The sequence below is a fragment of the Dromiciops gliroides genome, chromosome 3, assembly GCF_019393635.1.
Source record: "Dromiciops gliroides isolate mDroGli1 chromosome 3, mDroGli1.pri, whole genome shotgun sequence".
Taxonomy (NCBI): Eukaryota; Metazoa; Chordata; class Mammalia; order Microbiotheria; family Microbiotheriidae; genus Dromiciops; species Dromiciops gliroides.
In genome coordinates, this window is record NC_057863.1 from 639,426,062 (window position 1) to 639,453,240 (window position 27,179).

General features: G+C 51.9%; 1 protein-coding gene across 2 annotated transcripts in view; it reads right to left on the reverse strand.

The window, feature by feature from the left end:
* Window positions 1-27,179, reverse strand: part of MIB2 (MIB E3 ubiquitin protein ligase 2) — a 54,865-nt gene that overhangs the window by 20,352 nt on the left and 7,334 nt on the right. For both annotated transcript variants that reach the window (XM_043996414.1, XM_043996413.1), the window contains exons 3-4: window positions 4,799-5,075; window positions 3,824-3,995 (exon numbers count right to left, since the gene is read on the reverse strand). In XM_043996414.1, the coding sequence (XP_043852349.1) occupies window positions 3,824-3,995; window positions 4,799-5,045 (419 nt within the window). In that variant the 5' untranslated portion in view covers window positions 5,046-5,075. The remainder of the gene's footprint in view (window positions 1-3,823; window positions 3,996-4,798; window positions 5,076-27,179) is intronic.

The following is a 27,179-nucleotide window of genomic DNA, read 5'->3' on the forward strand; positions in this document are numbered from 1 at the left end:
GAAAATTATCTTTAATATATAACTGGAGAAAATACTATTAAAATTTTTCCCCATATAAATATTTTATTATTTTCCAGTTACACTTATAGATAGTTTTCAACATTTGTTTTTATAAGATTTCTAGTTTCAAATTTTCTCCCTCCCTCCCCAAGACAGCAAGTAATCTGATATAGGTTATATATGTACAATCACATTAAACATATTTCTACATTATTCATGTTATGAGAGAAGAATCAGAGCAAAAAGGAAAAACCTCAAAAAAGAAAAACAACAACAACAAAAAACAATAGAAATAGTACTGTTCGATCTGCATCTAGATTCCACAGTTCTTTTTTTTTTTTCTGGATGTGGAGAACATTTTCCATCATGAGTCCTTTGAAACTATCCTGGACCATTGTATTGCTGAGAAGAATCAAGTCTATCACAGTTGATCAACACAAAATGTTGTTGATACTGTGTACAATGTTCTCCTGGTTCTGCTCATCTCACTCATCATCAGATCATGCAAGTCCTTCCAGGTTTCTCTGAAATCTGCCTGCTCATCGTTTCTTACAGCACAATACTATTTCATTACATTCATATACCACAACTTGTTCAGCCATTCCCCAATTGATATCAGGGTAACCCCTCAATTTCCAATTCTTTGCCACCACAAAAAGAGCAGCTATAAATATTTTTGTACATGTGGGTCCTTTTACCTTTTCCATGATCTCCCTGAGGAAAAGATCTAATAGTGGTATTGCTGGGTCAAAGGGTATGCACAGTTTTATAGCCCTTTGGGCATAGTTCCAAACTGCTCTCCAGAATGGCTGGATCAGTTCAAAGCTCCACCAAAAATGCATTAGTGTTCCAATTTTCCCACAACTTCTCCAACATTTATTTTAAAATACTATTAAAAATTAAAAATTAAAATAGAGCCCATCATGCAGAGCAGGTGTTTCCTGGCCAGCCATTTCCAGAGGGAGCTCATTAATGGATCATGGTCAAGCTAAAGAAAAGTCTGTAGGTTAGTACCACAGGGCTCAGTCCTTTTAATCTATTCCATGTTCCCATTTTGATCAGAAACACCTGTGAAAGAAAGCATAGGCAGCAAATGGATGACACCCAGCTGCAAGGCAAGATCTAACAAAGATCATGTTCCACAAAGATCTCAAGCTGGCACTGCGGACCCAAGTTCACCATGTCTGTAAAGGCCGGGGGTGGGATAAGCAGCCAACAGTGTTAGCAGACTGCGCACTCAAAGTGAAGGAGGGAAGTAGCCCAGGAGGCAAACATGACCTTGGTGTCACCTGCTACAGAAGCCAAAGGGACAGAGAAGATGGCGTGGGGCTGGTCAGACCACATCTGGATGCTGCGTCCAGAATGGGACACCTTTTAGGTAGTCTGTAAGCTCCCTGAGTGTCAGGGACTTGCAGCCCCAGCACCTACAATACATCACGGGGAGGGGTGGGTGCCAGCTAGGTAGCGCAGTGGATAAAGCATCGGCCCTGGACTCAGGAGGACCTGAGTTCAAATCTGGCCTCAGACACTTGACACTAGCTGTGCGATCCTAGGCAAGTCACTTATCCCCCATCGCCCCGCAATAAAATAATAACAATATAGATTACATCCCTGGGACAAGGAGGGACTTAACTGCCCACTGCAAATATGAGTCCTTCTGGAATCCCCACCCTTGGGACCCCCTTGGGGGAAGCTTCTGCAGCCCTCTGAATGCCTCCCCCTCCCTGCTTGTGTCCCTTCTCCCAGAGTGCCTTGTGTTTCACTACTCCGTATGGATTTGTATCCATCCCCTTTTTACAGCTCACATGTACTTGTCTCCTCATTAGAATGGAAGGCCCTTAAGAGGGGGGCCTCCCCAGGCCTCACACACTGTATCCAGCGGGGTCCCTGTGCCTTTGCCTGATGGCTAGGAAGGGAATCTGCAGGAACTGCTCCCCGGGGCCGGGGGCTTCTTGTCTCAGGTGGTCTGTACTAGATTTAAGGGTGGACAAAGAGACCTCAGGGCTCCTTTGGTCCAATGCCCTCATGTTAGAGAGGGGGAAACAGGCCAAGAGAGGGCAACAGAGCTGTGACTGTGCCCCACACTCAGTGCTGAGAGGGAGGGAGAGCTCAGGCAAGGCCTGCGAGCACGACTGAATCGAGAAGTCCTTTCCCCTGCTGCTGCCCAAGGGGCTGGGGAGAGAACCCATCACACCTGGGTTCAAATCCCTCCACCCAACACTTATGGACAAGTCACTTAACCCCTGGGGTCCTCGGTTTTCCCATCTGTAGACTGGGGACAACACCTACTGTACACATCTCACAGGTGAGGCTCAGAAGAGATAACTCGCCTCAAAAGCCCTGTCAACCCTGATGCCTCACTGAGAGGGGGCAGTCTGGGGGCTTCGGGTGCCAGCTTCTGGCCTCCCAAGCAGGTCGGATTGCCCTGCTGGGCCCACTTCCCAGCCTCTGGCTCGTCTGGGGCTTGTGAGGTGGGGCTGGGCTGGGAAGGGGCCTTCTCCTTTCTGACTTCCATTTCCTAAGGACTCAGCTGTGGCTGTGGCCGGATTTGGTTAATTTCAGTGGGTGATTTATTACAATTCCGTTCAGGCGCCCAAAGCCTCCAGACCCGCAACCCAAGAAATAGAGCCGTGGATCTCTCCGGGTCCAAGCCAATTCCACTGCACCGCCCCTGATGGCCTGGCTCCAGGCCCCAGGAAACAGGAAATGAGAGGCCTGAGCAGCCTCTCAGCAGAGTGAGGCCACTGGCCCAGCTGGCCCAGAATGCACCAGGGGTGGCCCAGCCGAGCTGGGGGCTGGAGGGTCTGCCCTGGGCCTTTCCTATGGGCAGGAAGGACAGCCTGGCAGCACCCCCTGCCCCGAGGCACAAGGCAGCTCCACCCTAGGGGTCCTCAAGAAACAGATCTGGGGCCATGTGGATTCAAGTGCCCTGGGGGTGGGGGGCTGGAAGAATCCTGGAGAACAGAGGCATGAAGCTTCTGCAGCCCTCTGAGCACCTCCCCCTCCCTGCTCGTGCCCCTTCTCCCAGAGTGCCTTGTGTTTCACTACTCTGTATGGATTTGTATCCATCCCCTTTCTACAGTTCACATGTACTTGTCTCCTCATTAGAATGGAAGGCCCTTAAGAGGGGGGAACCGCTTCATTCTTTGTACTTGTACCTTGCTGGGGGAGGTTAGGGGCACCCCAGGGCACAAAGCGCTGGGCCCAGAGTCAGGGGGATCACAGTTTGAATCCAGTCTTGGTCACTTACTGTGCAACCCTGGTCAAATCACTTCACCTCTGTCTGCCTCGGTTCCCTAACTGTAAAGTGGGGACCCTAGAAGCACCTATTCCCCAGGGTTGTTGTGAGGATCACATGAGAGAGGTCTGTAAAGCACTTGGCAGCTCCTGGCACATAGCAGCTGCTCCCAGGGAAGGGGTAATTCTATATTACCAAGACTTTCTCACCAGCAACCACCACAGGGTGACCTTTCACACCGCAGACTAGCAGCAGGTTCTGAACACGGGCTGAGAGCTCAGGGGCCTGCCCGCCTGAGGCCTGGTACCAGGTCCGAGGCCCACCACACAGCTCCACGCCAATGCTAGCCATGGCAGCAGGTGGCAAGGGGCAAAACTGGGCCGGGCCCTATCCTCAGGCATGTGGAGAGCTCAATGCTTAGTCCCTCCTTCTGACACCAAAAAAAACCTCCCATGTAAACAGAAAGAGTAGGGAAGACAGGGCTAGGAAAAGAGCCACCTGAAGATTGCAAACTCCCACATGGTGAGCCAGGGAGGTGAAAGGCAGGCCCACAGAGGCAGAGGCCCCACGGACAGAGGTACTCACGGGCGGGAATGTGCAGTCTCATAGCGTTCGAAGGCGTGAGAGAGGTCATGCTTGTTGTTCATATAGCACTGGGTGCAGAGGTCATAGTCGAAGCAGATCTTGCATTTCCAACGCATCCCCCTCAGCCCGTGCTTCTTACAGCAGTCGCAGATGATGTTGGGGTGACGGACACCTGCAGGGGCAGCTCATGCTCGCCTGGCCCCCCCTCCCTAGGGCCCTTCCTCCTGCCTTTTCATCCTCTCCCCACCTCTGCTTCCCATCCCTCGCCACGATTCTCTCCTGGTGAGCCCCAATCCAACCCTCACCATCCAAGCGGCAGGAAGCCCGGAGGCCGGGGGACGAGGCCTGGCCGGGCCAGTCACTCCCCACTGATGGCCACAGGCAGGATGATGGGTGTGCTCCCTATGTCAGAGGGCCACTGGGAGGAAAGCACTTTGAAAACCATGGAGGCCTAGAGAGACGAGAGCCTCATCACCAAGTGCCTGGCAGAGCAGCAAAGAGGCCCGGGAAGCCATCTCTTCCCACTTGGTGGGCCACAGTGGGCTTACCCTGAGCCTCACAGAGAGGCAGACCACCTCATCCAAGGGAACAACCTTGACCTGGCCACTGCCCTGGCTGATTTCAGAACCCGGGGATCCTTGGGCCCAATTCCCAATCTCAATGTCCTTGAGTCAATAGTTAGAGCACCGGACCCAGAGTTAGGAGGACCTGAGTTCAAATCCAGTCTCTGACACTAATTTGCTGTGTGATCCTGGGCAAGTCACTTAATCTCTGTCTACCAGCTTCTTCATCTGTAAAGTGAGTATAACAGCACTGACCTCTCAGGGTTGTCGTAAAGATCAAATGAGATCACATCCATAAAGTGCTTTGTAAATCTTAATGAGCTACACAAATATTAGCGATTCTCATCATTCTCATGGAGACAATCCCTAACAGTCCCCTTCTCTCCAGCCTTCCCACTGTGCCTCACTTTACCTATCTGTGCGTTGTCGTAGAGGAGAAGGTCATAGGCGCCCTGGAAGCCAGTCCGGTAATTAGTCCTGGTGCCCTGATCCCACTGGACTACCACGGTTCGATCAGGCGTTGTAGGGCTGCCCTGCCGGCCGATCTCCACCACAGTGCCAACGTTCCCTTCGCCATTGTCTTGGTTGCCCCATTTCCAGTCCACCCCTCGCACCACACGCATCCCCACCTGCATGCTGGCATAGCAATCCAGGTCCATGGCGGTCAGCACAGCTGCTCACCAGCGTTCCTGAGGAGCAAAGAACACAAGAGGGAGGAGTCAGAGGAGCCCCCACTGAGGCCCAGCTAAAATGCCACCCCAGTCACCCCGGGGGGACAAGCTGAATGCCCAAGGAGGAGGATGGGAAGCAAACCTTCTTTGGGGGCAGCAAGGCCAACACCCTGTGCTCTGTGAAAGCCCGGCCAGGACTCTGATGGAGACTTGCCCGAGCATGGACAGCCTGCTGCTGTCATTTCCTCGCTGGCTCTGCCCAGGAGCCCATGGCTCACTGACCTCTGGGGAGCTCTCAGTGTGTAAAGTCAGAGCCTGGCTTCTAATCGCCAGGAAGTCCCTCCATCACCATGGGACCCAGGACAGCTTGCTGCCTTCTCTGGGCCTGGAAAAGAGGGGGTCCAACCTCACACCACTCCTGCCAGCTCTGACCCTTTGGGATCACACAACAAAGGCAACATCTGTGGTCAGCTGCTCCTCTTCCCCCCAGTTCTGTTAGTGTACCCTCCTACTCCCTCCCCTTCCTCCACACACACGCATGTGTGCATACACGCATACACATGCATGCATGCACATGGCATGCACACACGCTCAGGAATCCAGTCTACTTATCTGCAGTTGCTGCCCGGCATAGGCCATAGAGACTGAGCTTGGCAGGAAAGCCACCCAAGTCAGGCACATGGCTGCCCACCAGCTCCGCTTCTGCTCTGCATACAAAGAGCACAGCAGACTGACTTCTGGCAGAGGGGGTGGGGAGCACAGTCACCATCAGTCCCTGTCTAGCTTTACCAAGCTAATTCCAATCCCACTGCTGCCACTTCCTAGCTGTGTGACCCTGTGTCACTTCACCTGCCAGCCTCAGTTCCTGCAGGAGATAGTAACAGCATCTACCTCCCTGGGTGGTCATTAGGAACAAAGGAATAACTTTTGTAAAGCTCTTGGCATGATGCCTGGCACACAGTAGGTGCCAAATAGATGTTTATTCCCTTCTCCTTCCTCTTCCAACCATAACCAGCATCCTGAGAGTGAAAAGTCAAATACAATTCTAGACTGGTTAAAAGCCGTCAATCCCCGGGGGCTTTTCCCAGCTAGCTGGCCAGGTGAGGCAGGCTGGGTTCTAGCTCTCTAGGGATTTTTAAACAGCTTGGGACCATGCGCTTCTCAGATGTGACACCCTCCTAGAAGCAGCAGCAGCAGCTCAGCAGCTCTGCATATAAAGACCAGCAGGTGGCAGCAGAGAGCAGCAGCAGCCCAGAGGAATGGTCAGTCAGGGGTCCTACACTGTCCCAGCTGGGAGGTGCCCATGTCAAGTGAATGTGCTGCCTCCCCACGTTCGTGTCCCAGCTGGGCACCGTCTGTCCACGTCCATTCATTCCCTAGCCATGTGGGCATATCCTAGTACCCCCAATTGTAGAGGGGAGTCGGGGCTTGTGAGCTATGGTTTTGAATGGTGACTGACCCACAAATTATTTATAATCTAGGGTAGCTGTGGGATCCAGTTATGAGGGGGGCCCCGGGTGCTTTCACATGAAAATGTACACAAAATTATTCAAAACAGGATCTTAACCCAAATCTACAGCCTCCCAAAAAGCAAAGAGGAACAAAGTTTCCCCCCACCCCCAGCCCCAATTAAAGGGGCACCTGCCTCCCTGGGACAGGAAAATATGGTTGTAGAAAACCAGTCTCCTGAACTGAAAAAACAGCAGAAGTCAAAACCAGGAAAGTTGGCCTTTGAAATGGGAAGATGAATGGGTTCCAAGGGAGGAAATTGCTGAGAAATACCCCCCAGGCAAAGTCCCACTGCCTCAGTAGGATCCAGTTCAGACTTCTTCAGGGCTCCAGCAATTCAAGCAATACTGCTGGCTTGCAACAAAGTGTCTTTCAGAAAAGCTCACAGTTTCATATACAATCCCTGTTCTTTTTTGCATAAAGAAATGTTCATGTTTGTTAAGTTCATAATAATAAAAAAAAGTTCTTTAAGAACTTACTTTAAGTAAGCAAGACCAAAAAAAAAAAACCCAAAAAACAAAAAACCACTAGCTCTCCCTTACCCTCTCATCTGTGCCTTAGACCATAGGAACAATGACAGGTCCCATTTTTTTGAGGGTTTTCAGGTAAACAAAGCACAATCTTTACAACAATCCTATGAGGTAAGCAGTGTAAATATTATACCCATTTCACAGAGGAAAACACTAAAGTTACAAATTATTTTCAAAAGAAGAATTACAAATGCTCAACAACCAAATGAAAGAAATTCTCCAAATCACTAATAAAAAGAAATATGACTTTTATTTATTTATTTAATGGGGGCAATGAGGGTTAAGTGACTTGCCCAGGGTCACACAGCTAGTAAGTGTCCAGTGTCATGCCAAATTTGAACTCAGGTCCTCCTGAATCCAGGGCCCGTGCTTTATCCACTGTGCCACCTAGCTGCCTGGAGGTGCTGTTTTTATTCCCATTTTATCATTGAGGAAACTGAAGCAGGCAAAGGCACAGTAACTTGCCCAGGGTCACACAGCTAGTATGAATCTGAGGTCAAATTTGAAGTCGTGTCTTCCTGACTCCATGCCCAGCACTCTATGCACTGTGGCACCCCCCCAGTCACCTCCAATGATATCAAACCACTATACTGAAATCAATTATGACAAAAAGTTGTTATTAAAACATTTTTTTTTTTAAACCAAGTTCATGGGGGTGGCTAGGTGGCGCAGTGGATAAAGCACCGGCCCTGGATTCAGGAGTACCTGAGTTCAAATCCGGCCTCAGACACTTGACACTTACTAGCTGTGTGACCCTGGGCAAGTCACTTAACCCCCATTGCCCCGCAAAAAAAAACAAAACAAAAAAAACCCAAGTTCATGGACCCCAGCTTAAGAACCCCTGCTGTGATTCAGCTTTCTACCTTCTTCTGAACTACCCAGAATGCCCTTTGCCCTTTCTCCTAGCCTAGAAGCAGCCAGCAGAAAACACTGCCCAACAGGCCCATCTCCTACATGATTACAGAACACACACGTCCATGCAGAGAAGCCTCCTCTTATCAGGATGGACAGTGCAGCCCTTATATCAGATTGCTTGCTGTCTTGGGGAAGGGGGAGGGAGGGAGAAAAATTTGAAACTAGAACTCTTACAAAAACAAATGTTGAAAACTATCTCTACGCGTAAGCAGAAATATTAAAATACTATATAAAAAAAGAATGAAGGGTTGGCTTATCTGATTGCTTGTTGCCGCAGGAAGGGGGTAGGGGAGGGAGAGAAAGAGGGATAAAAATTGGAACCCAAAACTATAAATAAAAATGTTTATTATTTAAAAAAAGAAAAGAAAAGAAAAAAGGAATGAAGGATTGGTTTGTGGTGGCAAAGAATTAGAAGCCAAGAGGACACCCATCAATTGGGGAATGGCTGAACAAGTTGTGGTATGTGACTGTGATGGAATACTATTGGGCTATAAGAAATGATGAGCAGGAGGAGTTCAGAAAAACCTGGGAAGACTTCCATGACCTGATACAAAGTAAAGGGGGCAGCTAGGTGGCGCAGTGGATAAAGCACAGGCCCTGGATTCAGGAGGACCTGAGTTGAAATCTGACCTCAGACACTTGACACTTACTAGCTGTGTGACCCTGGGCAAGTCACTTAACCCTCATTCCCAGCAAAACCAAACCAAACCAAAGTGAAGTGAATAGAACACTGGACACAGTTAAAGCAATACTCTATAACAATCAGCTGTGAAAGACTTAGCTATTCTCACGAGATCCAAGTCATCCAGTGATCCAAGACAATTCATTCCAAAGGACTTATGAAAAATACCATTCACCTCCAGAGAAAGAACTGAGAGAATCTGAATACGGACTAAAGCAGTTTTCATTTTTATTCATTCATTCATCCATTCAGCAGGGCAATGGGGGTTAAGTGACTTGCCCAGGGTCACACAGCTAGTAAGTTTCAAGTGTCTGAGACCGGATTTGAACTCAGGTCCTCCTGAATCCAGGGCCAGTGCTTTATCCACTGCACCACCTAGCTGCCCCTCCCATTGCTTCTTTACATGTTGGGGTTCCGACCACACCAGATGACAAGCAACTTGCTGCTTGAGCACACATGCATGGAGTCAGGAGGCTTCTGAACACTCTCCTCTAACTGTGAGGAAAGTGGGTTTGGGGTACAGGCTTCCCCAGGAGCAGGACCTCCTGGGGAGAGGCCTGGGCAGGGCCATAGCCCCTGGCACTGGGGGGTGGAGAGGGGATAGGGCAATGGGCTCCAATCTGTAGGTGATTCCTGGTGGAAGTCCTTCCAGGGGAAGGACTGGCTTCTGGAATTAAGGGGGAGGGGGCCTCAGAAAGCCTCCATTCTCAGCCATCCTCCCCTCTAGCTGAGCCTACAGAGGGAGTGAGGCACCTGCAGATCCTCTCATCCCCATTTCCTTCTTGCCCTAGCTTATTCCCAAGCTCTAATAAATGTCCAGATCACAGGTCCTGCCACCAACCTAGGCAGCCTTTCCCCCACTTAGGACCACATACACATGGAGTTAGAGGTCTCTTCACATAAGGGATGGGAAAAGAACAGGGCCTCCTGGTACCCTCACCCATCAGCAGCAGCCCCAGCTGTCCATCTGACTAGCCAGGCATGTCTGGACCTGCACACACACCCGCACATGGCTAACAGCTGGGCCACTCTAAAAGGGGCCAGTGATGATGCCATAGGAATTTCCCCCTTCCTATTTTCAGCCCACTGTGACAAATGGCTGCAGATACTTGTAATGCATCCTTTCTCTCTTAAATTTCCTGTACCGAGGGGCAGCTAGATGGCGCAGTGGATAAAGCACCAGCCCTGGATTCAGGAGGACCTGAGTTCAAATCCAGCCTCAGACACTTAACACTTACTAGCTGTGTGACCCTGGGCAAGTCACTTAACCCCAATTGCCTCACACACACACACACAAAAAACCACAACAATTTCCTGTACCAAATGTGAATTTCTGCATTTTTTCCTGGGCTCTCTAGCCCACTGTGTCCACTGCCTCATGCTAGGGCCATAGGAGACCATGGAAGAGACATATAAAGGGATCATAGATTTAAAACGGTAAGGTTCCTCAGATGCATTTTACAGATGAAGAAACAGAAAGGGTAGGTGACTTGCCCAGGATCACACGGCTAGTGTCAGAAGCTGGATTTGAACCCAGATAATCCTGACTCCAGGCTAGCACTCTATCCAGTGTGGCACACTGCCTTTCTCGCAGGAGAGAGGGACAAGGCATCCCCAGCCTCAGGGTCCAGTGGAGGACAGAGAGCATGGGTGTTCTCAGGGCCATGAGCAAGGTGCCAGGAGGGTCCTAGGTGAGGACAAAGTGAGAGCTCATTTGTCGTTTAGAGAGAGAGCGGGCTGTTGGCGCCGACTTCACGGAGAAGGTGTTGTTGAAGCCAAGCCCAACAGTACGAGGGGCTTGCCAGCGCCTCTAGTCCAAGCCAGTTTGCGGCCCCAGCTTAGCGCCCCCTGCCCTGCCCGGGTCAGGCCAACCCGCCAGGATGCCAGCCCTGCCCGTGATCATTCGCTGACGAGAGCCCAGAGCCTAAACCTCAGGAAGCTCTGACCAGCCCAGCCCTCCTGCCGTTCAAACATCGTACACCACCTGGCTCTCCCTCCCCACCATCCAAACCTGTGACACTCATCAGAAGTAGACCTGAATGCTCTGTGGCCATAAAAAGATAAGAGTGGCCAAGAGGAGGCAGCGATGACAGCCCAACACCTGCTGCGTGCTCTTTCCATCAACCACGGCTCCGCCCATTTTTACACACCCACCCTTTGTCCAAGCCCCTCCACCTCTGGCTATTGGCTGGATTGAAAACTTGGCCCCTGACCAAGCTGAGAACCAGGCCAAGTGAGACACGGGAGGGCTCCAGGTCCAGAGAGCCCTGAATTGTGCCCTCTGCCCTCAGGCACCAGGGCTTATCAAAGGAAAGGGCAAGAATCAGCCGGGAAATCAGCACGGCAGAAGGAAGCAAGGTCAGAGGCGCCCTCTGTCCCATTTCTCAGCCAAGGGCTCAGTGGGGACCTGCCCCCCATGTCGTAATTCTCAGGAGGCTACTGGCTGGATGCTCTGGACGGCCCCCAGGTCTGAGCCGGGCTTCACTCCTCTGCAGTCCTTGGCAGGCTCCAATCCTGCTGCCTGCCTAGGACAGGCTGGTTCAGAAGACTGCTCCTTCCCAGCTGCCCTAGCTGGGTGCCCTGGGTGCCCAGCGACAATGAGACCATGGGAAAACACGGCACACCCAATCCTCCTACACAATAACAAAGTGGGTCACTACCCTCTATCCTCCCCCTCCCACCCCCACCATGGGACCGGGACCGGGGAGGCCGTCACAAAGTTCATGGGATTGGTTCATCCCTCTGCAACATGGTTTCTCTAGGCTGGTCCAGGAAACAGCGACTGTCCCAGACTGCTTTGGCCCTGGGGCGCAAGCAATGGCTCTGTCTGGGTGGGGAGCAGGAAGGCAGAGGAAAATGCAGGCTCCACGACTAAGACTGAGGATAACCTGAGTGACACATTCATTTAGCCTTCCTTCATTAAGGCCTGGGTGCCGAGAAGGAAGACCCAACACCCCTGGAAGATCATAACTCTTCTCTAATACCCTCCCCATACCTGGTCCAGGAAGGTCCAGCTCACCAATTCTTCTACATGGCTAGTGTCTTCACACCTCCACTAAGTCTCTGGGGTCCTCTGGATAGGCCTCAGGTGGGCCCACATTAAGGCCAATCAGGCCAGGGGAGGGTAGGGAACCACCAGTTCAAGGTCTGCCTCTGAAAAGTGGGAGGGTCACCAGGGGATAGAGCCGACAGGCTGCGGATATCATGGGAATCCCTGGATCACAGGTCACCACTGCCTGAAGGCAGCATCAGCTGACAAAGCACAGGGCCAACATCAGAGCAAGTCCTGAAAGGCACGTCTGGGAGGCCACTCCTAATGCCACAGGACTGGCTTAGGCAGAAACAGAAGTGTGCCCTTGGCCACCCCCACCTCCCAGAAAGTCTCCATCCCTGCTCCTGGGACAGCCCAGGTTCAGCTTCTCGAGCTGACTGTTCTGGGCTCTAAAACGCAACCCCCACCTCACCCCCCAGCAGGAAAAACGGCCGCCTTTTCTGTACCAAGGCTCTGTGAGGCTGCAGCCGCGGTTCCTGACCCCTCGTGTGGCTAGTTTTAAGGGGGTCTGCTCTCCTGGAGAGAGGCCTCACCGGCCTGGAGAGAGGCCTCACCGGCCCACACTCCCAGCATGCCACTTGGGCTGGGAACAAGTGTGGGTCTGAACTGGTCCCTGGGAGCCACTCTTCTGGCTCAGGAAAGAGTCTGCCTACAACAGCTTCATCCATCCAATAACTGTTTGCAGAAGGAAACTGAATGGAATCCACCTGGCCAATAGGTAGCTGCAGGCTCTGTCTCCATGGAGACCCACAGTATCTTCTTCACTTCCCTGCAGCCAATTGCTGGGCTGCTGGCTGCTCTAGCTAGCTGCAGGTGACCTTGCATCTCCTTTTCCTTTCCCCAGGGAGAAAGAAGCCTGTGGATCCTGGCCTGCCCTAGTGGGGGTGGCCGCCCCCTCCTAACAGCAGCCTTCGGTCTGCCTCAGGACACTGCAGCACCCAGAAATCCCCCAGGGGCAGCCCCAGTCTGGCCTCCGGAAGCCCAGACTTACAGCTTCTCCCTACTCAGGACAACAGCCAAAGTGTCCTGTTTGGGCCTGGCAAGGCTACCTTTTTAGGGAGAGGGCAAATCCAATTTAATTCAGTAAAGGATAATTAAGTCCCCCCCAGCAGAAGGCAGCTCCAAGGCCACGAAGCCACAGGAATCCCCACAGCCCGGGGGCCCACCCCGGCCCCAGGTCCCAAACATCAATAGGGCAGCCATTCGTTCCCCTCCCCAAGCCTTAAGATCAGGGGGAGAAGAGGAAAGGTTAAAATGCTCCCACCAACGCGTCCCATGTGGCAGCCCATGGCCATGGGGAGAGCTCAGCCTGCAGAGGTCCCTTACCTGGCAGAAGCTCAGTGGCTGCATATTCCCTGAGGCCCTGGGAAGGCAGCAGGCAGCTGAGGAGCACCGGAGGGAAGCCCCAGACTTGGGCCTCCAGGTGGCAAACACTGACTCCCTCTCCTTCAGAGGCCCAGACAAAGGACCAAGGAGTCGGCTCGCTTTTCCCTTAGGAGCTGCCACCGCCAAACAGGCCCAGAGAGCAATCCGGCATCCCACATCTCCGGTCTTTCCCAGGAAGGAGACACAAGGAAGCTGGGAGAGGGTCAAGATTTGGGTCACTGGCAACAGGGTACGGTTCCTGGGGTCAGTCTAGGCCCTAGTGTAAGCGTCAACTCCACTGGCTGGTGCCCTCCAGGGTCCACTACGACCAGCCACGTGTGGGCAGAGGCTGGAGGAGGGGAGGTCGAGGACAGGGGAGGGATTCAGTTCTGGCAGCTCACCTGCCCCAGTGCACAGGGCAAGGGAAGCAGGTGGGTGCCCCCCAGGCCAAGCCAGGCTAGTGGGAGGTGTGTCCTCCTTGGCAGGAGAGAGGCCAGCCCTCGCCCCACACACTTTCCAGACAAGGGGAGGGAGGGCAGGGCAGCCAGCTCCCCTCCCAACGCCCATCAGCGCCCAGACCAAGTCCCATCTGCAGCCTCGCCCCCCAGATGAGGCGTGGGCAGTGCTGCCCAGCCCATGCAGATGCAGTCCATGTGGGGCCAAGATCGGAGCTGAGCTGTGCCCGCAGGCAGGCACACATCCAGTCCTGCTCATGCTGCCCCTTTCTCTCTCCCCACCCTTCTCAGCTGTCACTTAGAACAGCCAGAGACAACAGGCACTGCTATTTAAAGTGACAGGCACCCCAACTGGCTCTACCCGGAGCCATCGGGACCAGGCATGATTGACGTGAAGTACTGGGGGAGAGACCTCCAAGGGCCGGGAAAGGGTCACTGTAGGGGACCAAAAGCGGCAGCCTCGCCAAGAAAGATGCCACATAACACCCTGGGGAGAACTCCTAGGCATGATGAAACCCTTACCTGCCCAGGCCTCCAGCTGAATCTCTGGGAACAGTCTTATCATGGGAGGTTCAGTCTAAGTCTTCCAGACACCTGCCAACAGGGCCTAAACTCGGCAAACTTGTGCTCGTCTGGCCCCTAATTCCCCTGGAAATAAAAGGATTTCCTGCTTGCATGGTGACAGGCATGGCTCCAAGGACCTGCATGCCTCTTCCTGAAGTCAGGGGCCCTAAATTGTGCTCTCGGCTGGCCCTAACCCCTCCCTTCCAGGATCAGGGAACCACTCTGACCCTCAGTTCAGACCTGGGCTCCTTCTGCCCAGGATTCACTGGGGAGAACCCTGGGACCCGCCTCCACGGCAGGGCCCAACAGGTGTAAGGTAGCCAGCTGGGGCCTTGGAAGCCCGAGCAGACCCTTGGCCAGGGAAGCTGCTATCAATACCTGGAACGCCAAGTCAGGGAAGAGGGAGAAGCCAGTCAGGGCTAGATGGGGAGGGAGGTGGGGATACAAGGCAGGTGTGGCCCGGGAAGCTAAGGGGGTGGGGAGACAAGGGTTGGGCTGAGGTGGAGAAGAATGGCTGGCAGGGACTCCCCCTTCAGCAGGCAGCTGGCTCAGGACAGAGGTGGGGCTGACACTTGGCTTCCTGGCCCTGGATCACGGAGAGGGAAAAGGGATCGGCTGATCAAGCCAGGCTCGGGCTCAAGAAGCCGCCTGATATTCCCAGGGGGCTCTCCACTGCAGCCCTGCTGAAATGGCACCAGGGTGGAGAGGGTGGCCAGAGCTGGGCCCTCCAAAGTCCAGGCCTGGCCAGATGGTCATCCCCCATGGCTACCAACCTAAGGCGCCCCCTGCAGGGCTAAGGCCAGCCCTAAAGCCAAGAGAACCAGGAGCATGGGCGTCCGGGGAGACCCGACCTCTAGGGGAGTCACCCACCGGCCAGGCCTAGCCTTTCTCCCAAGCGGCCGACCCTGCGGCCTTTTCAGAGAGCTGGGAGGGAAGAGACATTCGGTCCCCTCTCTCACAGCTGAAAAATCCACACAAACCTCTCTCCCTCCACAGGCCTCTAGGGCTCTGCCTGGGGCTGCTTGGAGTTTCCCCTTTCAATACCCTTGGAGCCTGGCTTCAAGGAAGAAAGTCATTAAATATTTAAAACCAAGAACCTTCCTGCCCTGCTCCCTAATTAGGAGCCTCTCCAAACAAGCAGGATTTTTGCCTCAGTGGCAAAAAAGAAGTCTGATGTGCCTGGTAATTATCCTGAATCTTTCTCAGCATCTCCTGTATTTCTTGGGGCTAAATGAGCTCTTGGAGGTAGCTGAGCAGACCAGGCAACCAGCCATAGGAAGCCCAGCTTCCTCCCATCCCCTGTGCTAGTGCTGGCCCTGGTCTGAGAGGCCCATGGCTCCCTCGGCCTTCTGCTCGGCCTAGGGACAGGGGCAAGGGCTCGGCTCAGGGGGCACAGCTAATCCATCCTCTCTCTTCCTAGTCCACCCTCCTCCTGACTCAGCCTGACCCACTCTGTGCAGGGATCAGTTTGAAGCATCACAGGCCCTGCACGTCCACAGTCCAATTGGGTTCAGATTTTGCCCGACTTCTCTCAGTCATAGAAACATGGTATTACAAGGAATAAAATTAAAAGTATGTATTGGGGGGCGGCTAGGTGGCGCAGTGGATAAAGCACCAGCCCTGGATTCAGGAGTACCTGAGTTCAAATCCGGCCTCAGACACTTGACACGTACTAGCTGTGTGACCCTGGGCAAGTCACTTAACCCCCATTGCCCCTCAAAAACAAAAAAACAAAAAAACAAAAACAAAAACAAAAGTATGTATTGGGGCAGCTAGGTGGTGCAGTGGATAGAGCACCGGCTCTGAAGTCAGGAGGACCTGAGTTCAAATTCGGCCTCAGACACATAACACTTACTAGCTGTGTGACCCTGGGCAAGTCACTTAACCCCAATTGCCTCACTCTTAAAAAAAAAAGTATGTATTAAGTGTTTGGGTTTGGGTTACTACTATGTGTTGATAACATTAGGATGATGAAGATAACTACCATTTAGAGAGCACTGTAGGCTATGCACTTTATCACGATTATCTTATTTGATCCTCACAAAGACCCTGGAAGGGAGGTGCTAAACTCCCCTTATTTATCCCCATTTTATAGTTAAGGAAGCTGAGGCAGAGGTCAAATGGCTTGCTAGTGAGTACCTGAGGCTGGGTTTGAATTCAGGTCTCCCTGAAGCCAGGCCCATCACTTTACCCACTGCTCTACCCAGCAGCCTCTAGCATATGAATGGTAGCTGTTCTTATTATGACAAACAAACTCCCCATCCCCAAGTCCTGCAGCTTCTGGGTGGGGCCCTCCCTGCCAAGCCTGGTGCCTCAGGCTTTCCCCACGCCCAGGATGGGCACTGACAGCTCAGCTCTGCGGTCACCCACCTGCCTCTGGTCCCTGCGAGGGCCTTTTCCAACACTATGATGCCAAGTGGCTCTTCTCTACCAACACATAGCCCCAAGTGAGGCGAGGCAGCAGGGCCTTGCTCTGGTAAGCTGGCACCACACTCCAAACAGCTGAATCAGGACGGATGGGGCTCGGTGACCCAGCCATGCTCTACGCCTCTGGGCACCCCAGCCTGGGCCTGCTCAGCCATTTCTGTAGCTCTCCCCAGATGACTGGGCTAGGCGGAGCCAGAACCCCCTGGTGTTAGTGGGGGCAGGGACCTCAGTCAGGGGCCACCTAGCCCAGCCCCCATCTGAGAGAGAATCCTCAACCCAACACCCTGGACACAGAGCCACCCAGATTCTACCGGGAGACATCGGGGGGAAGGTCACGACTGTGCCATCCCACGGTCGGGAAGTCCGTAGTCCATCCAGCTTACACTTGGCGCCTTCCCCCCTCTGCTCCTGAGTCGGCTCTCTGGGGAGAAGCCGGAAGAGGCCAGGCCCTCATGAGATGCTGACACGGCTCTCTTGGGCCTTCTCTATCTCAGTCCAAACTCGCCCAGTCGCACGCATTTCCCTGCCCTGGTTGGGGAGAGCTCGCTCTACCTCCCTGGCTCAAGCCACGGCACCATATTTCACCCAGGTTTACCTGACAAGCTCTCCTGTGATAACTCTGCCCTTCAGTGGGCGCTACTGCTACGTGCAGAAATGGTAGCTCAGCTGAGTGCCCGATGGCTCCACCTGCCAACCTGGGAACTGCCCAGATGGCCCCCAGCCCCCCAGCCCGAGGTGCCGTCTCCCCTCTTGGAAGGCAGGCACCCAGAGATGAGGGACAGATCCTTGGCACTATGTACAGTGCTGGGCACAACAGGAGCTCAAATACCTTTTGGTTCATTTGTTCATCTGCCATCTTGGTGGCCCTCTTTCACTTATTCTTTTTTTTGGGATGGGGGGCAACAGGGGTTAAGTGACTTGCCCAGAGTCACATAGCTAGTAAGTGTCATCTTTCACTTATTCTTATGGTGGCCTTCCTAGGTCAGGCTAGAGTAGAATGATCTCCTCCTTCCTCCTGGAAGCTCTGTCTTCAATGGGCCAGAAAGTCACTAGCTTTGGGGCTGCCAACTCTGGCTGCTAACATCTGGGTCTGCAGGACACCAGCACCCCTAGGTCTTTCTCAGGACCCGTGGGCTCTCGTCCCGGGTCCCCACTAAGTGGTTGTGGGACGCTGGGCTTCCCACCTCTTCTCCTTCTCACGTGTAAGGAAGCCTCTTCTAGTTCCAGTGTGCTACGATCCTGGAGGGGGCTGTTCTCTGGGCTTGCCCAGGCCACAAAGGTGAGGCTGCTCCCAGGCTGGCCACCCAGGAAAGGCAGGGGCCTTTCCGCAGCCCATGCTCAGGTAAGACCACCAGGCAAAGTTCACAACTTGAACTCAGGGCCCTGAGAAAGAAGGGGCCCAAAGCTAAGGAAACCACAGAGCCAATCCACAACACACAGATGTAGACAGTGGCAGAAAAGATTGTGGCGTGGGAGCTCGTGGGAATAGAGGCGTGTGAGGAATGTGGCGAGTCACCAGGGTGGAACACAGAAAGAGAGAGGGTCCACAAATAGGGGGGCTAACTGAACCTGTGACGGGCCTGGCCTGGGATCCCCATGCTGAGTCTCCTGCCCAACATGCCTGGGAGAGGTGCCCCATCATGGCCTCTGCAGACGGCGTGTGCACCCAACACCGACCTCCCAAAGCCTTGCCAAGGGCCCCTCTCCTCAGTGCCCACAAACCCGTTTGTCTTTAAGGTCAAGATGGGAGTCAGCGCTTTGCCACAGAATTACCAGAACTAGAAAGGACCTCAGAGGGCATTTAGCGCAAACCACGCACCACAGCAGCGGAGCCCGAGTGATCAGGGAGGAAGGCTCCTTCCATGCTGGGACAGCTCGAACCCTTGGCAAGTTTTTGCTGACAGCCCCAGTCTGTCTCTGCACCCCCCTCTGGGGCCAAGCAGATGATGGCACATGCCTATCCTATGTTCCTTTTGTTTTTTTTTTAGAGCAATGAGGGTTAAGTGACTTGCCCAGGGTCACACTGCTAGTGAGTGTCAAGTGTCTGAGGCCATATTTGAACTCAGGTCCTCCTGACTCCAGGGCCGGTGCTTTATCCACTGTGCCACCTAGTTGCCCCGTGTGTGTGTGTGTGTGTGTGTGTGTGTGTGTATACATATATACACACATAGATATACATATATACATACATACATATATATATTTTTTTGGGGGGGGGGAGGCTCATGCCTCTCCTACATCACAGCCTTTCAAACACCTGAAGAAAACATTTACGTTACATCTCCCAAGTCTCCTTCCATTTCTTCAACAGACCCTTAGGTGTCCAGAACTCAAGGCCCTTCATCACCCTGGTTACCTACTTGTTTGTGTTTCCTTCTAAACTCCCTTCTGTTCTTTTCTGTACATTTTCTTTTATTTAAAACTGAGTTTCAAGGGGGTAGCTAGGTGGCACAACGGATAAAGCACGACCCTGGATTCAGGAGGACCCGAGTTCAAATCTGGCCTCAGACACTTGACACTTATTAGCTGTGTGACCCTGGGCAAGTCACTTAACCCCCATTGCCCTGCAAAAAAAAAAAAAACAACAACAAAAAAAAGAGTTTCAAATTTTATTCCCCCCTCCCCTCTGCCCTTTGAGGCAATAAGCAATCAGAGATAGGTCATACATGTACAATTAGGTAAAACATTTCCAGATTAGTCATTTTGTATAAGACTCAAATTTTTTAAAAAATGAAACAATAAAAGTGAAAAACAGCACACTTTGGTCCATGTTCAATCCATATCAGTTCTTTGGAGGTGGAGAGTAGGCTTCATCATTAGTCCTTTGGGATGGTCTTGCATCATTGTATTGCTGAGAGACATTCACAGTTCTTTATCAGTGTTGCTGGCACTGTGAACACTGTTTTCCTGGTTCTGCTCACTTCATTATGCATCAGTTCATGTAAGTCTTCCCAGGTTTCTCTGAAATCATCCACGTGCATTTTCTTTTTTTCTTTTTAGTGAGGTAATTGGGGTTAAGTGACTTGCCCAGGGTCACACAGCTAGTAAGTGTTAAGTGTCTGAGGCTGGATTTGAACTCAGGTCCTCCTGACTCCAGGGCCAGTGCTCTGTCCACTGCGTCACCTAGCTGCCCCGTGCATTTTCTTTTAAAGGTTCAATGAGCCTCTTGTCCTCCCCACCCCAAGACGATGGCTAGTTGCCCCTTTCTCCCCAAACCTCACCCTAGTTTAGAATTTTAAAAAAGAAAAGAAAAACTAAAGTCCTTCTAACAACTATGCCACATATTGGCCATGTCCAGAAATGTGCTTCCTGGGGGCAGTTAGATGGTGCAGTGGATAGAGCACCGGCCCTGGATTCAGGAGGACCTGAGTTCAGATCCGGCCTCAGACACTTGACACTTACGAGCTGTGTGACCCTGGGCAAGTCACAACCCTCATTGCCCAGCAAAAAAAAAAAAGAAAACAGCAGCTAGTGGTACATGGACCTACAATACACCTCTACAGTTACAGTCAAATCAGCCATCAAAAGACGGAAGGAATTGAAAAACCAGTAAAATCTTCTCCCCATCAAATATCTGTAGCCCATAGTCCAACAATAAATGGGTTAATTTATGGAATTAAAAGGCATCTAGATGGCGCAGTGGATAAAGCACCAGCCCTGGATTCAGGAGGACCTGAGTTCAAATCTGGTCTCAGAAACTTGACACTTACTAGCTGTGTGACCCCGGGCAAGTCACTTAACCCTCATTGTCCTGCCCCCCCCCAATTTATGGAATTAAAAAAAAAAAAGAAGAAGTGTCTCCCTCCCAGCCCAGCCCCATATAAACAGTCCTGGTTTCTGTTAATGGAAGCTTTCCCCCAATTCCTGCCAAAGAGAGTCCCAGTTAAAGCTGGTGAAACAGGGGTTTACAGGCCAATGTCTATCTCCTTCAGTGCAGCTAGTCTTCCCCACATGTCAAAGGGAGGGCCCAAGTCGCCTGGGCTCTAGCCCCTAGTGGGTATTTCAGCCCAGCTGGGAGCCAACAGCTGTCTTCCTCTTATGCACAGATAATGATGCTTCTATCACAATGAGGCTGCTGGGCACTCTCCCAGTGCCCGTTTAGATGGTGCGGTCATTCTCACAGCACCAGATGGTGGCCGAGTCACAGCCTGGGCCTGGAAAAAGGCTTTGGCAAATCAGGCCAGAAAGAGATCCAGAGAACCAGACCCTGCCGGTTTGCTTGCTTAGGCTGATGGAGACGATTTAGATTTCAGGTCTGAAAAGAAATGAGTCCCCTCCTCCCCTACCTTATCCCCCACAACACCCCCCCCAAAAAAAACTCCACAGATGCCAGCGCACTCTGGGGAAGCCCCTATGCCATCCTATCTGCCAAAACAAGCCAGGGTAATGAGTGGGGAAATTTGTGGGAGGCAGAGTCAGTCACAGGGGCCGAGGACAAAGGCAGCCGCACTCAGGGCCTGCCTGAGTAGGCAAGACTGGAGGCAGGAAGGCAGAGTTCTGAGCAGAGAGAAGAAAGGCAGAACAACAAATGTGGGGCGGGCGGGGCAGAGCAGCCAGGCCAGACTCAGACAAAAAGGGTGTGGCAGGACAGACCATTCATAGGAACAACAGCTGGAAGTGGCAAAAGGGCAGCAGGCTCCAGGCCAGAGGGGTGGTCTGGGGCACCAGGAATTTGACCTCGCTGCCAAGCCAAGGCATAGGGCTTTGGTTGGGGGGTGGCCTCCTCTCTCCTCGTGGCCAGGAGGGCACAGACTCGGGAGGTAGGCAAGGGCAGGGCTTGGGGGTTGGGGGGGGGGTGGAGCAGAAGATCTTCTGGATGGCCAGAGAACCCTGCCCCCCAGGCCCCAAGGAGGGTACAGAACCCTGCCAACCACCTGGCTGGAATGAGTATAGACGCTACCTGAGCACAGGGCCTGTTCACTTCTGCTTTGAGAGTCCCAGTGCCTAGCACGATGCCTGGCATGCAGTAGGTGCCTGATGAATGCTTGTTGGTTGGCTGACTGGTAACCTTCCTAGGGCAGGGCATTGAGGACGATCCAGAGTCAGCTCCCCCCCCCCCCCCGGAAGCCAAGGCAGGGAAGAGGGCCCTGAACTGAATAAGAGCCTCATGGGTTCTCACTTGCTCCCTGGCTCTGGCCAAGTGGCTGTTCACAAGGCTGCAGGATCATGGCTGAAGGACGATACTTGGCATTTTTCTACCTATAAATGTCGTGACACAACCCTGGGAGGTAAGGCTATTATTAAGCCCACTGTACAGAGAAGGAAACTGAGGCAGGCAGAGGTGAAGTGACTTGCCCAGGGTTACTCAGTGTTTAAGTGTCTGAGGCTGGCTTCGAACCCAGGTCTTCCAGACTCTAGGTCCATCCAGCTCTCTCTCCACTGTGCTACCTACACAAGGCCATGATGTGGGAACAGAGAATCATGTAAGCAACAGTCAGAAACAGGCCCAGCAGGCCGCGAGCCCTCGAGGTCTTTGGGCATCAGCTACCAGAATGGCTTCCCCTTCCCCGCCTTGTACAAAGCTTGGGGGCACAAAGCTGGGGAACACTCCCTGCCCTCACTGCTGCCCCCCTCGCCTGGCCCTCCTGGAAGAAGCTTGGTTCCTAAGGGGCATCTCGGAAGGAAGCCCATCTCACTGGGTTACGTTCAGCCACAGGCACAAGCACAGCCTCAGGGGAGGGGGTGCCTGGCCCCTCCACTGCAGCTTTTCAGCAAGCACCCATCAACAGGCACGTGTCCTCCTCTGCAGGGACAGAAAAGCATCATGTACCACACTATCACCACACCGAGCCTCCTCTCTCTGTAAAGACCATATGACATATATATGTATATATAAAACCTACATCGGATTGCCTGCTGTCTAGGGGAGGGGGGGAGGGAGAAAAATTGGAAATTGGAAATCTTATATAAACAAATGCTGAAAACTATCTCTACATGTAACTGGAAATAATAAAATACTTTTATTTTTAAAAAATAAAGACCAGGGGCAGCTAGGTGGCGCAGTGGATAAAGCACCAGCCCTGGATTCAGAAGGACCTGAGTTCAAATTCGGCCTCAGACATTTGACACTTACTAGCTGTGTGACCCTGGGCAAGTCACTTAACCCCAACTGCGTCGCTAAAAAATAATAATAATAATAATAAATTTAAAAAAATAAAGACCATATGAACTTTATTGCAGGAGTTCTAACACTATTTGGCATGTCTGCATCACCTCCTAACTCATCTTGAACTCTCAACTGCATATGCACGTGGGGAGGGGTCCCCATCACCAGCCATTTGCTCCATCTCCCTCAGATAAGAACCCTCTCTTTTTTAAAAATTTATTTATTTTTTTTAATTATAAAAGTATTTTAATATTTTCCAGTTAAATGTAGAGATAGTTTTGGGGTTTTTTTAAGTGAGGCAATTGAGGTTAAGTGACTTGCCCAGGGTCACACAGCTAGTAAATGTTAAGTGTCTTAGGCCGGATTTGAACTCAGGTACTCCTGACTCCAGGGCTGGTGCTCTATCCACTGCACCATCTAGCTGGCCCTAGAGATAGTTTTCAACATTTGTTTTTATAAGATTTCTAGTTTCAAATTTTTTTCCCTCCCTCCCCTCCCCCGCCAAGATAACAAGTAATGTGATATAGGTTATATATACACAATCCCATTAAACCCATTTCTGCACTAGTCATGTTATAAGAGAACAATCAGAGCAAAAAGGAAAAACCTCAAAAAAGAAAAACAACAACAAAAACAAAAGAAATCGTGTGGGAACCCTCTCTTTTACCAAAAGAATATAGGCAAGCGCAGCAGACCCAGGCACTGGCCACACCTGGAAACCCTAGCCTTTCTACACCTCCCATACTCACTTCCACTCATTTATGGCCTCTGGACTGGTCAGCTTCCAGAGGTGGCAGACAGTCACATTCTAGCAGAAGCATGCCAGTCTCTCAGAGCTGGAGGGGACCCCACAGCCCACGAGGAAATTGAGGCTGCCTGGGACCATCTAAGTGATTTGTGTTTGAGCTGGTACCAGGCCCCAGATCTCCTAGCTTGGTACCCCTTCCTTCTGCCACGCTGCCGCAGAGGATCGAAGTAGAGCGTCCCCTCGTCAACAAGCTTTTACTGAGTGCCTCTGTGGAGGGGAGGCAGAGCTGGTGGCCTAAAAGGAAAAGGGCACATCCATGACTAATCCAGATTACAAGCCGATCTGGAAGAGCAGGGCACGATACCCATGAACCCAGTCCAAAGGCCCGAAGCCAGGCATGAGTCAGGAAAGTCCTCATGGACAAGGGGAGGCTCAAGCTGAGCTCTGAAGGCCCAGCAAGAAGGAGATAAGCAGAGAGGAAGGAGAAAGGAAGGCATTTCAGGCACAAAAGATAACATAAGCAAACCCACAGAAGAAGAAATGACATGAGCGGGGTGGGCTGAGGGAGACCAAGGCCAAGGACAGGAGAGAAGGTCAGAGAGATAAGCTGGGACAGCCTGACATTCCAGGCGACAAATCTGGATTTCATCTAAGGAGCAACAGGAATCCATAAATCCTCGAGGGAGAAAGTGATCAGATCAGAGACTAATCCTGGGGCTTGGGCAGATGCACAGGAAGGCAAGAGAGCAGATAAGCGGCTGCCTCTGGTAACACAGGCACAGGGTTAGGCCAGGGGCTGGGGGACTGGGAACGCAGACCCAGACCTAAGACACTCCAAAGGAAGAGCGGGCAGAATCTGGTGACTGCTCACTGGTCCATGCAGGATAAGCAGACCAGCAGGAACCTCACGGTCATGGGGATGGCCTCATGCAGGTCTACCATCTACCCTTCCTGCTTGAGGCCGGGGCCCACGTTGTTTTTCATCTTTGGCTCCCCAGGGCCCAGTCTGGTGCCCAGCATGGAGCCCAGGAGCGGGTGAACCACGAGGCCCAGGGTCTCCTCTTCTTCCAACGGCCCCTGGCTTAGGGAGGAGCATGGCCTTGAGCCACAGAGAAGAGGAAGAAAGCGAGGCGGAGCAATGGGATGAACCGAGAGCCAGCCTCTCAATCGAGAAGACCCTGGGTCAATGACACAAGCTGGCTGCACGGCCTCAGTGAGCCCCTCGATCTCTCAGTGCCCCAAGCCGCTGTCTATGACTAGAATCGGAAGAGAAGAAAAACAACAACAACAAAAAAAAAAAACAAAAAAAAGGGGGCAGCTAGGTGGCGCAGTGGATAGAGCACCAGCCCTGGATTCAGGAGGACCTGAGTTCAAATCTGGGCTCAGACACTTGACACTTACTAGCTGTGTGACCCTGGGCAAGTCACTTAACCCTCACTGCCCTACAAAAAAAACAAAAAACCAACAAACAAAAAGAATCTGAAGAGAAGGCACTCAACTGCCCCGGCAATAGGCGCTCTACTCTGAGAGCCCCCAGGGGGCCAGTAAAACAAACACACAAACAGGGAAGGGGAAGGAGGAAGCCATGGACACACTCTAGTCTCAGGTCCGAGGTCCCCATACATGCTGTGCCCTAGGCCCTGCACTCGCCATATCCCCGTAGAGGAGATCGGGTCAAGGGGTTTAAGGTCCCTTTGGGAGGCTAAGGCTCTTACATAGGAAACATGATGAATAACAGATGATATTGATGTTACCTAATTAAGTGCCATGCCGCGGGGCACAAACAGCAAATGCCAGCAGGCTCTCCAATGCCACACTCACCAAGGCCAACCCCTTGATCTCATCCCTTCCCACCTCCTTCAGCCCACTGCCCCCTAATCATCCATTTCTCTAATCTTCCCCAGTTTCTCCCTATCTTTGACTCTTTTGCAGGATCCAGAATCCCTCCATCCTTAAAAAAATAAAACCCACACAACCCCAGCTGGCCCTACTGTTCCCTCAGGATATCATCCCAAGTCTTTTCTTCCTTTCCTAGTCAAATTCCTAGAGCAAGCCATCTATACTCATGGTCCCCTTCACTTCTTCTCCATTCACTCTAACTTCCTGCAATCTGGCTTCCCTCTCAGCCATTCAACTATAACTTTTCAAAGTTCCAATAATATATTAACTGACAAATCCAGGGGTCTTTTGTCAGTCCCTATCATTCTTTTTTTTCTGCAGGGCAATGAGGGTTAAGTGACTTGCCCAGGGTCACACAGCTAGTAAGTGTCAAGTGTCTGAGGCTGGATTTGAACTCAGGTCCTCCTGAATCCAAGGTCGGTGCTTTATCCACTGCACCACCTAGCTGTCTCAAGTCCCTATCATTCTTGACCTTTCTGTAGCACCTAACACTGTTGATGACTCCCTGGATACTCTCACCTCTCTTCTCTGGGTTTTACTAAATTATCACCCACACCCTTCCCTCTAACTGTGTATGTCCATTCCAAGATTCTGTCCTGGGTCCTCTCCTCCCTATGGGCCCTTTCTCAATGATTGCCTCAGTTTCCATCTCTCTGCAGACGACACCTACATCTACGGATCCAGACGTGGTCTGTCTCTCTCTAATAACCGCTCAATGAATGGTCCATAGGCACCTCAAATAAAACATATCAAAACCAGAAATCTCTCTCCCGCTGAATCCTACTCCACTTCCCAACTTCCCTCTCTCTGTTCAGGGCACCCCCTCCAGATCCCCAGATCCCCGCTCTTCACTCCCATACTCAGGCCAAATTCTCATTTTACCCCACAGCCTCCATGGCTGGTCCCCTTCTCTCCACTCACACAGCAAACACTCTTGATGCAGCCCTTCAACCCTTCTCACGCGGATGATTATAATCATCCCCTAACTGGTCTCCTTGCCTCCAGTCTCTTCATCAATCCATCTCTACACACAACCAACTGCAGAGAACACAGAGGCAAACACAAACACTCTCCTACCCAAAAGCTCCAGTCGTTCCCTACTGTCTCTTAGCTAAAAGACAAACTTCTCTGTTTGGCATTTAAAGTCCTGCCCACCCCCCACCTGGCTCTGGGTTACCTTTCCAGGCTTCTTACACACACTTCCCCTTCACATACTCTATGTTCAACTATGTTCAAACCAGATTGGCCGACTTGCTACCTTTTTATTTTTTTAAAATACGTCTCAAGCTTTTTTGTTTTTGTTGCCAAAGCTGTCTCCCATGCCTGCACTTCATAGGCACTTCCTGATTCTACCTCCCCCAACCCAGCTACTAGCATCCCACAAGGAAGCACCATTTACTGAGACCACTGGGTATTGTCCCACCCCCCCCCAAACTGGAAGCACCAAGGGCCAGGACCTTATGTATCCCCAATGCCTAATCCAGATCCTGGAACACAATATACAGTAGGTGCTTAATGAATGCTTATGTAGCATTTTAAGGCCTGCAAAGCACTTTCTTCACAGTAACCCTGAGGGAGTGGATTTAAGCATTGGAATTGCTATTTTAACAAGGCCAAAGCTAGGGCCTGGGGAATGTAAGTGACTTGGTTACAGGGTTAGTGTCTGAAGGGGGATTCCAAGCCAGGCCTCCCAACTCCAAGCCTGGGCTCTGTCCGTTTCTCCAAACTCCCTCTCTCAGCCAAACCAGTTTCAGAATCACTTGGCAGATGTAAATATGCAAGTAATTATGCCCAGCCATTTAAAACCCCATTTTCAAAGCCACAAAGGAAAATCACTGCCAACATAGCACTTACTAATGATCTTTCCTGT